The following is a 12,143-nucleotide window of genomic DNA, read 5'->3' as shown; positions in this document are numbered from 1 at the left end:
AAAAGCAGGTCATTCCTCTAACAAACTCTTAGGACACCTGGTCAATGGAGGGCAGTTGGATATACCCTTCCTGGTCACTGAACCAGCACAGCATATTCTCTCCCTGAGGCCCAGCTCCACACTCCACCACCTCTGGGCCTCTCACTTCATATTTAATAAACATTTTTTTCAGCACCAACTAGGTGCCAGGAACTCTTCTAGGTGCTATAGGAAAAACAAATGAATAAGTCAAGGTCCTTGCTCTCAAGGAGTTCAGTCAAGGGAGGGAGACAGACTTGTAAACAAATCAAGGTAATACAAGGCAGAATTAAACCAGAGCCTGATAGCAGTACAAACAGCGTACTATGGGAGCACAGACAAAGCAGCTATTAATTCTCCCTGGAAATATCAGGGAAGGCGTTGTAGAAGAGGTGACATTTGGCTAAGCCATGAAGGGTAAATTAAGTTCACCAGGTGGAGAAAAAAAAGAGAAAGAGAGGGTAGGGAGGAAGGAGGAGAGAAGGAGGGAGAAGAAGAGGAGGGAGAGAAAAAGAGAGGGAAGAAGCAAGGGGGAGAGAGAAGAAGGAAGGAGGAAGGAAGAACTCAAAGAGAGATTTAAATTAAATAGAGGGCATGGTAAAGAAATGAGGCTGAAGGTAGAAAAGGAGATCTAACCCTCCCTTGGGTCCACAATGGACCTTATACAACGTGATCATACAGAGTTAGAAAAACTTGCTACATGTCTTTCTCACACACTGACATTTGAGTTCCATGAAGGGAAGGATCACATCTTATTCATCCTGATGTCATTAATATTGTAGCATGATGCCTGACACATAGTAGGTGCCCAATAAAAGTTGGTAGAATTAGTGAACTCATGAACCAACAAAGAACAGCAATTAGGACACGTTGGAGAGAGGAAAAAGCAATCCCTTTCGGCTGGATATAAGAGACACAAAAGGACTATAATGGAAGTAAAGGCTAGAAATACAAGTTAGAAGTAAAATCAGCTAATATACAAGCCCACAGGCATTTGATTTGGTTTAGAAAGCTTTCTAATTATGCGAATGGGACAATTTCTTTCTCTTCCCATACATTTCTCAGGCTCTAAAAACATTCTAATGAAGGATAAATGACTAGTAAAGGCAGGAAAACAGATGCTCAATAGTAGATGCTCAGTAATCATCTTTTAAAACAATGAATGAAAGAGTAAATTACAACACCTAAGAATGGTGGTAGTTTTTACATAACCACAGTATGTTCCTAGCTCTCATTCTATTTGTGGTTAGTGCTCACCCCCACATGTGTATAAGAGAAAACTCTTCTTATACACATCCTATATTTGTACTTTTGGGTTTGGGTCTTTACAAGCACACTTTCTTATTAAGTTTCAACCCTAATTATTTTTCCAATGCATAGGCTCATTCAAAGCTTTATTACTATTTTCTTGAAACTTAAAACCATAACAAATTTGGGACCTGCAATTTTGATGCACACATTCTTCGTTTCTTGGTCTGGAACACCAATAAATAAGCTAAAGAGATGGGCCCTCAGGACCAGTCCCTACTGGGCCATCACTCAATATGTCTACCATTCCCACACCATCTCCATCCACAAATCTTCAACCCAGAGAGTCAGCTTATTAAAGTAATGTCAAGATTCTACTTTTCCCAGATTATCTAGTGAAAAAGATTACTGGAGACTTCTCCCTGGTCTATGGATCCTGTTCTTTTGCTGTTAGAAATTAAAGTTGTCTGTATGATTTGCCCTTCACAAAACCACAGACTCCTGTTTAGTGCCTCAGGATTTCCTGGGTGACTGCAAATTGATTATTTGATGGTTCTTTCTCATTTTCCCCAAAAATCAATAAGTTGGAGGTCTTTAATTACTGAGGTCATCTTGTGTTTCTCCCCTTTCTATTTCAAAGACAGGCGTATTTGCCCTTTTCTAGTCTTTGGGGACTTTTCTATTTCTCTGCCACTTCTCAAAAATAATGACCTCAAAAATAATGACCAGGCTGGGCACATCTGCTTGTATAGCAAGTATCCCTAGGGTGCATATCATCAAATTCTACTGATCTGAATACTTCCATTTTTCCCTTCTCTCATTACCTTCTCTCACTCATTGCTCTCTGATTACCTGTTCATTTCTCAAAATTTCACTTTGACTGAACTTCCTCCAGTCAACTACCTGTGATCTTTTCTAAAGAGATATGATAGAAGACATCAAAAAGTTCTGCCTAATCCATCTCTTGATATTAATAAAATTCCTTCTTTCTTGATCACAAAAATCCAATATTTCCTAGTCTTTTTTTTTTTTTTTTTTTTTTTGCCAAATACCATAAAAGTTACTTAGCCTTTGCTTTTCTGTACCTGCTAGTTATGCCTTCCTCCCAATTGTAACCATTCTTATTTTGTCCCTCTTCTGCTATTCTCCTATGTTCTGGCTTAGGGAACTGTCCTGACTTCCATGTGCTGTGTATCTATTATATACAGCAATAGCACTGAGTACTAAGGACACAAAGCAATAAAAAACATAGCCTTGCCATTAAATTCATAGTCTGGTTCAAGAAAAGAACATAAAAGAAGAAAAAATATAAGTACTCCTTCCTCAGTATGCCTCCATTGCTTCTATTGTAAAACTGATTTCAGAATACTGTGATCATTTGTTTACTCATCTGTTTTTCTCAACTTCTTCAAGAGTAAAGATCACATGATGTTCCCCTGACACCCCCCTGTCTCCTGCAGTGCCTGGAACTCAATAAGTTTGATAAAGGATGATACAGAGGAGACAATAACACAATAGTATAAGGGCGCCTGGGTGGCTCAGTCAGTTAAGCATCCGAATTTGGCTCAGGTCGTGATCTCACAGTTCGTGAGTTTGAGCCCCATGTCAGGCTCTATGCTAACAGCTCAAAGCCTGGAGCCTACTTTAGATTCTGTGTCTCCCTCTCTCTCTGCCCCTCCCCAACTCACGTTCTGTTTCTCTCCCTCTCAAAAATAAACATTTAAAAAAAATACACAATACTGTATGTTAGATGTTGCAGATGGTTAATTCTACGGAGGAGGGATTACTTCTTCAGAGTCTACAGGTCAAAGAAGCCCTCTCTGTTCCGTATAGAATTCCGCACAAGTTTATATGCTTGGTTTTCTCTTCCTTTTAATATTCCCTGCATTTCATGGTAAGGTTGGCTCCTTCTTTTTACTCCCTTTGAAAAGAAAGCTAAACTCTAGCTTATAGGAATTCTTCCCTGACTCACCACTCCTGTGTTTCAGTTTCCCCACTGCCCAAATGCTTAAAAAGGTCTTACCTACTGATACATATTTCTAATTGTTCATTATCCGAGTTCCTGCAGTTGTATAGGGAAGCAAAAGTCACAACCAAAATAGTTCACTGGAGAGTTGACCACATATAAAATAAGACTGCATTCAAACATCCTTCTGTGCTTAACCAGGCTGGTACTTGCTGTTGCACCAGAAACTTCAGTCTCTGCTGCCTGTGGAATAAAGTGATGTGAAAATACAATGCAAATTCAAGGCAAATCTATTACAAGGTGAATCTTAAAATCTTATAAAAGATGCAGAATTTCGTGAAGCTGATGAAGATGATGTGGAGATCTAATCAAATTACAGCCAAAGCTGTTGACAATTAAGAATCTAGCAGGGGCGGGCCAGTTAACAATTGAAGAACACAAAACAAAGGAACTTATGAGAATGACCTGAATATCCATATTTTTTAAATGCCAGGGGGAAAAATATGAAGACTTCAAATATTCTTGCAAAAATACCCTCTTCATTATCACATTGTGAAAGTCACATATGAGGAATAGCATTTCAGCTATCATACAATTTAGTCTAAAAAATAAAGCCAAAGGAAAAAAAAAAGAATCAATACTTGATTCTTCCTTCATCCTCATGAATTAATGAATAATTGTAATTACAACTTAAGTGATAATAATACAAGATAAATAAATCTGGGGCTATTGCTTTTTGTTTCATTTTTCAAGATAAAGAACCAACCAAATCTTTGTTTTTCTACTTACTATATAAAGTTTTGGTCCTATTTTAAATGGTGTCATTTAAAAGAGACTTTTCCTAGGTACCAATTATTCTGAAATAATGAGGCTTCGTGTACTGCTTTGTCAGCTTCTACACTTGCAAATTTCTGTTTTCCTACTGCTAAACAACAAATCCTAAGAGGACAGAAATTAGGAATTCTAGTTTTCTAGTTACCCGTTCCCAATCACAACCCACACACCTAGCCCAGCCCAGGAAATAAGGAAATAGCATGCAGGCAGGCTATATTAATGACTAATTACCTGACTTGGAGGATAATCCAAGGTAATCCTAAAGGTAAGATTGGCTGTACCACCAATATGTCCCCAATATCCACAGTGGTATCCAAGGCTTCTATCCTAATAACTTAGCTACAGCTCCTTTAATTTATGACATGGTACACCTATGAAAGGAAAAGGTTTTGAGGTTGCCATTTCTTAAAAAAAAAAAAAAAAAAAAAAAAAAAAAAAAAATATATATATATATATATATATATATATATAAATGTTTATTCTTGCAAGGGGGGGGGAGAGGGAGGGAGGAAGGGAGGGAGACAGAGAGAGAGAGAGAGAGATACATAATCTGAGCTCCGGCCCTGAGCTGTCAGCACAGAGCCTGATGTGGGGCTCAAACTCATGAGCTGTGAGATCACGACCTGAGCCGAGGTCGGACGCTTAAGGAACTGAGCCACCCAGGTGCCCCTTGAGGTTGCCTTTTCAAGGTGTTTTATGTGTTGTTTTGTTTTTCACCCTACAGGATATTCTCTCTTATCACAAAAGGAGTCATCAGCGTCTCTCTCCTGGATTATATCTGGGTTACCTAAAGCTATGTAGCTCTGTGGATCAGATCAAAGTCCTAGTTACCCAAAAGTTGCCCAACATTCTCTGCCACGTGAAGATCCGTGAAAACAATAACATTTCCAAGTAAGTTGTGAGGAGTCTGGGTTTTCCGTGTGATGAAACAATGGCTCAAATGATGGGTTTGATGTGTCAGAGGAGAAAACTGACCCAGTGTAGTTTCTGCAGTGAGATGTCCCCAGGTGCCAGCACACCGGGGCAGAAGCAGAGCTGTATTTTAACATTAGGATAAGGAGGGTTTGTGGTATTGGTTGGTGGAAGGAGTGACCCAATTGAAGGAGGGGCAAACTCCTTTCACTTTCCTCTCTATATTATTCATGGTGCAACCATTGACACTCAACTGGTTAATGAATAGATGTCCTTTTCTTTCAACATTTTTATTTCCAGTATCTTTTCTTCACAACTTAATAAGTCATTAAAAAAAAAAAAAAAAAAAAAAATATATATATATATATATATATATATATATATATCAATTGTGGAAATGGGTTCTGGTAGAGCAATTGATTTCCCTTTAAAGAATCCCTCTGCCCTCATTCTCCCCATCCCTGGCCCTCTGGCCTTAGGACTATGTATGTTTCCTGTACTCTTTATGGTTCTCTAAAGAAGAAAAGAAGTAACAAGGCCTGTGCTTCTGGAAACTGCTCTATGGTTTGGCATTATGGTGAATTACCCTGTTAGCTTTCGGAAAGTTGCCCAATCTTGGTAATCTGGCTCAGATTTACAACTAGCCCTCCAGCAGGCCTCTGAAAGTCTACTATAATGAACTGAATTGTGCCCAACCTAAAAAAAAAAAAAGTAAAGAATAGATAAGAAAAACAACTCTCCAGGGATCCTTAGGTTTTAGAATACAAATTAGATGCCCAGATTCTAGTTATACCTATGGATTTGCTTAACCAAAAGAGATTCCTAACTTGGGTCATTTAAAATTTGGTCCATAAGGTGGCAAGAGCTTATTAACTATAGTGTCTCATGATGTTTTTTAAATACTATTTGATGACAGTGAAGGAAATAATGATGATCTCTTCAAAAACTCACTAGCTGCCATATTCTCATCTTTCACTTATCAACCACACCTAGACTTTAAGTCTGCCATCTGGTGGTCACTTCTACAATCAACTTTGGTTATCTTATCAGTCCCTCCCAAGAGGTTACATGGCTCATTTGTGGGTTGACTCAGCAATGGTTACTTTCATCCATTTGCTAGATTTGTGTCTTAAAGGTTTAGACTCTATCTTTTAGTGGTTATACCAACTAATTTCTTCTTGACAAGGATCCAAGTTTAATTTTTACAAAAGATTCCAGTAGCCTTCACTCTTGCCAGTTCCATTTCTCTCATCCTTATAGACTAAACTGCTTAGTTAGTGGTAGATGTTTCATGGTATTCCTACTGGTAATTTACTCTCTAATTTTATTACAGATGCTATTTTAGCAATGTGCTCCTTTAGGTTTTGTGAATGTTTGTGCCAGTCAGAACCCCCTCATTTAGTTCAATATCAGTGATGGGAGAAAAGAAATGAACTCCCAAGCAGGTTCTCAAAGATTTCAATTATTTGTGGAGCCAACCGCACGCCCAGATTGAAGTAGGATTTAATTTTTATTTTGTTTCTCTTATTGGGACAATACGGTAGATTTTCCATAGTATTTTCCAGTGTGGGAATTGAAATGAAACGGAGATCTTGAAAACAGACACTTTTCCAAGAAGATAGTTGGTTAAAAGAGATTGTTTTCTGATGAAAAGCTCATGTCACAATCAATTTCATTTTCTGACACACAGATTGGAGCCCAGGCTGGTAAACCCACTGGGGAGAGCCCTCAGAGGGTTTTCACACGAGTGGGAACATATGTTAGCACCTCCTCTCTTTCTGTCCCCAGAGAGGAGGGCTTTCCTTTCCTCTCTGGCCTGCTCCTGAGTGCATACTGCTGCTCCCTGCAGAGTTAGAAAGAGGAGAAACTGGGCCAAATGAACGTGTTTAGAGACTTGTGCTGGAATACCTGTGGAAACAATGTTCCGAGGAGGCATTTACCTTGATCTTTTCAAGCTCCTCTTGAAGAGCGGCCTTTGGGGGACAAACCAGATGTGTTTTCTCCCACCATCATTCTTTTCCTTGCCCTTCTGCATGACATTTGGAAAAGTTCATTAGGAAGGATTACAGAGCACACAGAATCAAGACACAGATGACTAGTTTGAAAGGAGGATGGAACCAGTGATGTGTGTCCCCTGGTTCCTTTTATTGGAATTGTCTGGTGTTCCTGTTTGTGATTCTCCTCAAGCTCTTGGAAGGGGAAAGAAACCAAAATAGTCCCCACGATTACAACAGGCCGGGGTTGAAATGTGCCATGTGGTTTGTTGGCTGAGTTGGACCAGAGTCCTGTGGTTACCCAACTGCTGAATTAACCAGCAGATGCCCCTGTGGTAAAATGCAGGGTCTTAGAACTCACAGAGGATCTTCAGGGAAAGAAAAATGAAGACAGTCAGGAAATTATTAGCAAATATTTCAAAGCTCCAATCTCAAAAACTGACTGATACAAATTAGACCTGCTGTTCTGAGGTATATGTGGTTTGATAGGTGAACTAAGCTTATATTAGAAAAAAAGCTCATTTTAAACTCCATTTGGGTGGCAAAAAGTTCAAATTTTATGAATTGTATTGAGTTTTAACCACCAAAAATTGGTTATCTGGGTTCTGGACATATACACTAAAAATGTTCTGAGCTGTGTTCTGAACTTTTGTTATATTTCTAATTTTAACTTGACTCAACATACAGAGAGGAGTGGGAATGGGTCCAAAAGCTTTCTGGCTCTGAATCTATGGAAAGTGTGGATCATACTTCTGACTGCCCCATGCAATTGTTCTTCTACGAGCTCCAGATGGCAGTGAAAGCTCTCCTTAAGCAGATCAATATACCTCTACACCAGGTACTAGTCTTTACCATTTTTATCTTCTTTTCATAGCTGATGGAAACTGCATTGTGGTATAAAACTAAGAGGTTAAAAAAAAAAAAACTGATATGTTTGTTTTCATTGATTTAAATACCACTTTGCACATGTTGCACACTTTGATGCCTACAAATGGACACACACTGTACTTCTGCCCCTTTTCTGTATCTCCTCCATATTGACCTCTTCCAAGGCTCTGGACCCAGCATTATTGTGGTCTGGTCAAGCAAGGAAAAATCACTGGCTAGCCCACCTTGAAAAGACACCAAGTCTCAGCTTCAGGATAGCACAAGTCAAGGAGAACATGTAAATAAGTGCATAGTTAGATGTATAAATGATTTGTCTAAGAACATCAGACTAGTGGTAGTATAATCTAATAGCAATGGCAAGGGTATGCCATGCTGTCTTTTCACAAACAGAAAATGTACCGTCAAAATTATTGTCGTATTCAAATTGAAATGTGCAAATCTAACCTTCACTAATAAGCAACTTCAAGAAAAAACTGTTGGCACAGAAGAGAATAGTAAAAGTTTATTAGGCTCTGTCTAGTAAGTTAACATGATGTAGCATTAGGTTGAATTCTTTTCTCTTTTTTTTCTTTTTGGCCTAGGTTCACCATCTCCCCCTACCCAGTGTGCGTGCGCGCACACACACACACACACACCAACCATGTTTAGCCTATAAAATAGGAAGACCATCACAGGAGTGACCGGCTCTCTTAAATAACAGAGCAACAACCTAGACTTGGCCTCCGACCCATGGACACAGGGACATAGATTAGAGACTCCAAGTGTTCTATTGGGGTACTGCTCTGATTATAAGTCAGTACTGCAAGGTTAGTTCAAAATAGCAAACACTGATGAAGAATAAATTGCACAAGATGCTATAAAGGCACTAGGGGAGCAACTGGATTATTCCAGGGGTGGCCGTGTACTCAGGAGGGGGAAAAAAAAATACCAGCTCTACTTGTGACAGTAGATACTATTAAAGGGTTTCTCGAGCTTAGCAGGTTCGAAGCAGCTCATATTTCATTGGTGACTCTTGGGCTACATACACATGTTGGGAGAGGGCTGCCTAACTGCCTAAGAGTGCACACAACATTTTTTTTTTTTTTGGATACTTGTAAAATTTTTTCAGCCCTTGGCCAGAAACTACATTTTTCCCCCTTAACCAACTTAAATTGAAACTAGTAGATTTTTAATTCAATCCATTTTTGTTGCTTCATGTAATTATATTCATCATTTTGAAAAGCCCACAGAATGCAATCATTTTCTGCTTTTATAAGAAGCATAAATGTTGTTTTCAGAGTTTATGTGGAACATTACTGCCTTAAATCTTGATTTTATATAGCATTATTAAATGGGCTGAACCCTAATATTTATGTTGTATAAAAATTCCAAGCTTGAAGTCGTGTAATTTTGTTAGATGTTTTATGCCAGTTTGGTGTTGTTTATGTAAGTGCCATGTTGTAACTCTCCTATTTTTCCTCCGCGCGTGTCCCTCTGCAGGCAAGGAACTTCCGCCTCTACACACAGGAGGTGTTGGAAATGGGTCACAATGTGTCCTTTCTTCTCCTGCTCCCTGCCTCAGACGACGTCTGTACAGCCCCAGGACAGAATAATCCTTACACCCCACACTCAGGGTTTCTTAACCTCCCTCTTCAGATGTTTGAACTTGGTATAGTAGCTTGTTTCACCTAGAAATATTAACCCAGCCTCCTTATAATAAAATCACAAAGTTATATCTGTTCCCCTTGTCCCAGTGGAGGGTCAATAAATCACATGATGGCTTTGGCAACAACCCTTCCTAGAACTGTGTACAAGTCTGAGAGAGAGCAAAGCTCCAAGACTATGTGCCGGAGCAATAATTATTGAAACCTAGCTAAGGCCCATTGGAGAGGAGGGGGTTCTAAACAGAGTGTTCAGTTATCAGGCTGCAGTTCTTGCCTTCCCTTTGCTTTCTTAAAACATAAATATTAAGAACTGATGTTTTCATGAAAAGCACTGCCCCTCCCTCCTTCCCTCCCTCCCTCTCTCTCTCACCTCCAACTGGGAAAAAAATGGTGAAATTAAAATATAAAGTGTGTATCACTCTGAAGGGAAAAAAAGTCAATTAGTGCTAATTTATTAAATAGACTCTAATATTAAATAGGCTCTAAATTTCTAGCAGACCATTTGAAAAAAAATTGACAGGGTCTCCCAGGATGCAATATTGTGATTATAATGTGGAATTCTGAATGATGGAAGATCTTATCCTGACTTTCAGAAATGAATAGCCTGGGCCCCAGTTTCTCTAGTTTTACAGAGACCCCTGCTGCCCACTGAGAATGTGAATAGGGAGGCTTTGTCTCTTCCCCATGCTTCATCTTATAACAGACCAATAAGAGGCAATTAGCAAGAATTCCGTCAGTTCAGATGAATTGTAGGATTTGTGGGGGGTGAGCGGCTGCATGGGTAGAATGGAGGCACACACACTTTGGATTGCTCCCGAGCCACCAGATTTAGCAGCAGACAGGGCAACTGCCATTCTGAGACCTGGGCATCTGAATCTGAATTTATCCCTTGAGGATAAATGGATTAAGCCTCTCTGTTTCCCTTGCTCTGAGCAGGTCAGATGCCAAAAAGCTAGAATAGAAATTATTATTTTCCAGAAGAGGAAGAATTATTAAGAGAAGCCTGAATCTGATTTGCAGACCGGGACTTGAGAGTCCTGGGTCCCCTATTGTGTGACACTGGCAATCACTTAACCTTTCTGCACCTTTTCTCTATCAAATGATTAACAACATTGGCCATGCCACTCTCAAGAGGCCTGGATGTGAATATGACCCCATCCAATGAGTCCCCACCCAAAGAACATTATTAGTCCATGACATGACTGCACTGCTGTTACAAAATATAGTCTGGGTCATGGTATTTCATTTCAAGTCAATAAATATATATTAGATACCTACTGTGGAGATTCAGAGATGAGTAGGACAAAGGCTCTGCCTGCAAGGGGCTTTCAGTACAGTGGTAGGGAGTAAAATAAGGATACAAATTACTATTAAATGAGATAGGATATGCCAAAATCGTAAGTATTAAGTGATATTGAAAAAAGAAAAGAAAACACATTTTTCTCAAATACTGTAGCAGAAAGCCACCTTGGAGGACAGGATATCTGACGTGGGTGTTAAAGAATGGACAAGATGTTAATAAACATGGACAATAGGAAAAGCTTTCTTGTCAGGGGGAGCAGAATGAGCAAAGACATGGAACAGAAGATCTCAGAAAGGAACAAGTGGTCCGGTTTGGCTAGATCAGAGAAATGATGTGAGGAAATAGTGGACATAGAGGTATGGGCAAGTCATGGCCATACAGGGCAGTATCTTAAGAGTCGGGCTGAGGAATCTGTTTAAGATGGATCGAGAGCAGGGTTGGTGGATAGTTCAGGAGTTATTATAATAGTCCAATAGTAGGGTAGAAACAAAACCCCCCAAAAAGGAAACAAATACAGATTAAGAAACATCAGGAGTAATACACAAGACTGAGCAACTGTTTGAATGAGAAAAGGTGAAATCTACAGACTTCTAGTACTCTCATGGCTTTCAGCCTCAAAGACTGTGAGCATACTGCTGCCATTATCCACAGTAAGGAAATCAGAGAGGAAATGGCTGAGGGAAGAAAATGATGCTTTTAGCTCTGTCTTGAATGGGAAGTGTGAATTCATCCAAGTGGACATGTCCATTTGGCAGTAAAATGCAAGAGAGCAAGTTGGGTACTAAACAGAAATTTGGCCAGTGTCTATTAATAACAGCTGATGCCATGAAAGTTAATGATTTCCCAGGGACAGATCATTGACAGAGAAAAGACCTAAGGAAGTACTTCAATGGAGAGCTGAGTGTCCATTCTGTGTGAAATGGTCATCATTGTTCCATGATTACAAGCAAAAACGCTCATTGGTCTTCACAGTGACAATCAATGATTTCAGATCACTCATAATAGTGTAGGACTCCCAAGACCCTGGAGGATCGACCCTCAAAGTGTCCTCTCTGTCCTGCCTTCTGGGAGGCTCAAGCACTTTCCCTGGGCAGCCACACTTTGTCCTACTGCTGTTACTCTCTACAATATCCTCTCTCCACTCATTTGTTCATTAATTCAGCAAATATTTACTAAGTAACTTACCATGTGTCAGGCACTAGTCCAGGTACCAAAGAATCTGTGATGAACAAACTCCCCATGAAGCAGACATTCTCGTGGAGGAGACAAACAGTAAACAATTGAACAATCAATACTGTACATGTCAGGCAAGTTGTGAGGGCTATAATGAAAAACAA

The 12,143-nt window shown here is 39.6% G+C and overlaps 1 protein-coding gene across 1 annotated transcript in view; it reads left to right on the top strand.

Moving 5' to 3' along the window:
• Positions 1–12,143, top strand: part of ANKFN1 (ankyrin repeat and fibronectin type III domain containing 1) — a 142,045-nt gene that overhangs the window by 93,836 nt on the left and 36,066 nt on the right. Inside the window, 3 exon segments of the mRNA XM_047833133.1 lie at positions 4,791–4,957; positions 7,660–7,810; positions 9,340–9,508. Of these exon segments, the coding sequence (XP_047689089.1) occupies positions 4,791–4,957; positions 7,660–7,810; positions 9,340–9,508 (487 nt within the window).

The sequence above is a fragment of the Prionailurus viverrinus genome, chromosome E1 (assembly GCF_022837055.1).
Source record: "Prionailurus viverrinus isolate Anna chromosome E1, UM_Priviv_1.0, whole genome shotgun sequence".
NCBI classification, from domain to species: domain Eukaryota; kingdom Metazoa; phylum Chordata; class Mammalia; order Carnivora; family Felidae; genus Prionailurus; species Prionailurus viverrinus.
This window is presented reverse-complemented; position numbering and strand designations above follow the sequence as displayed.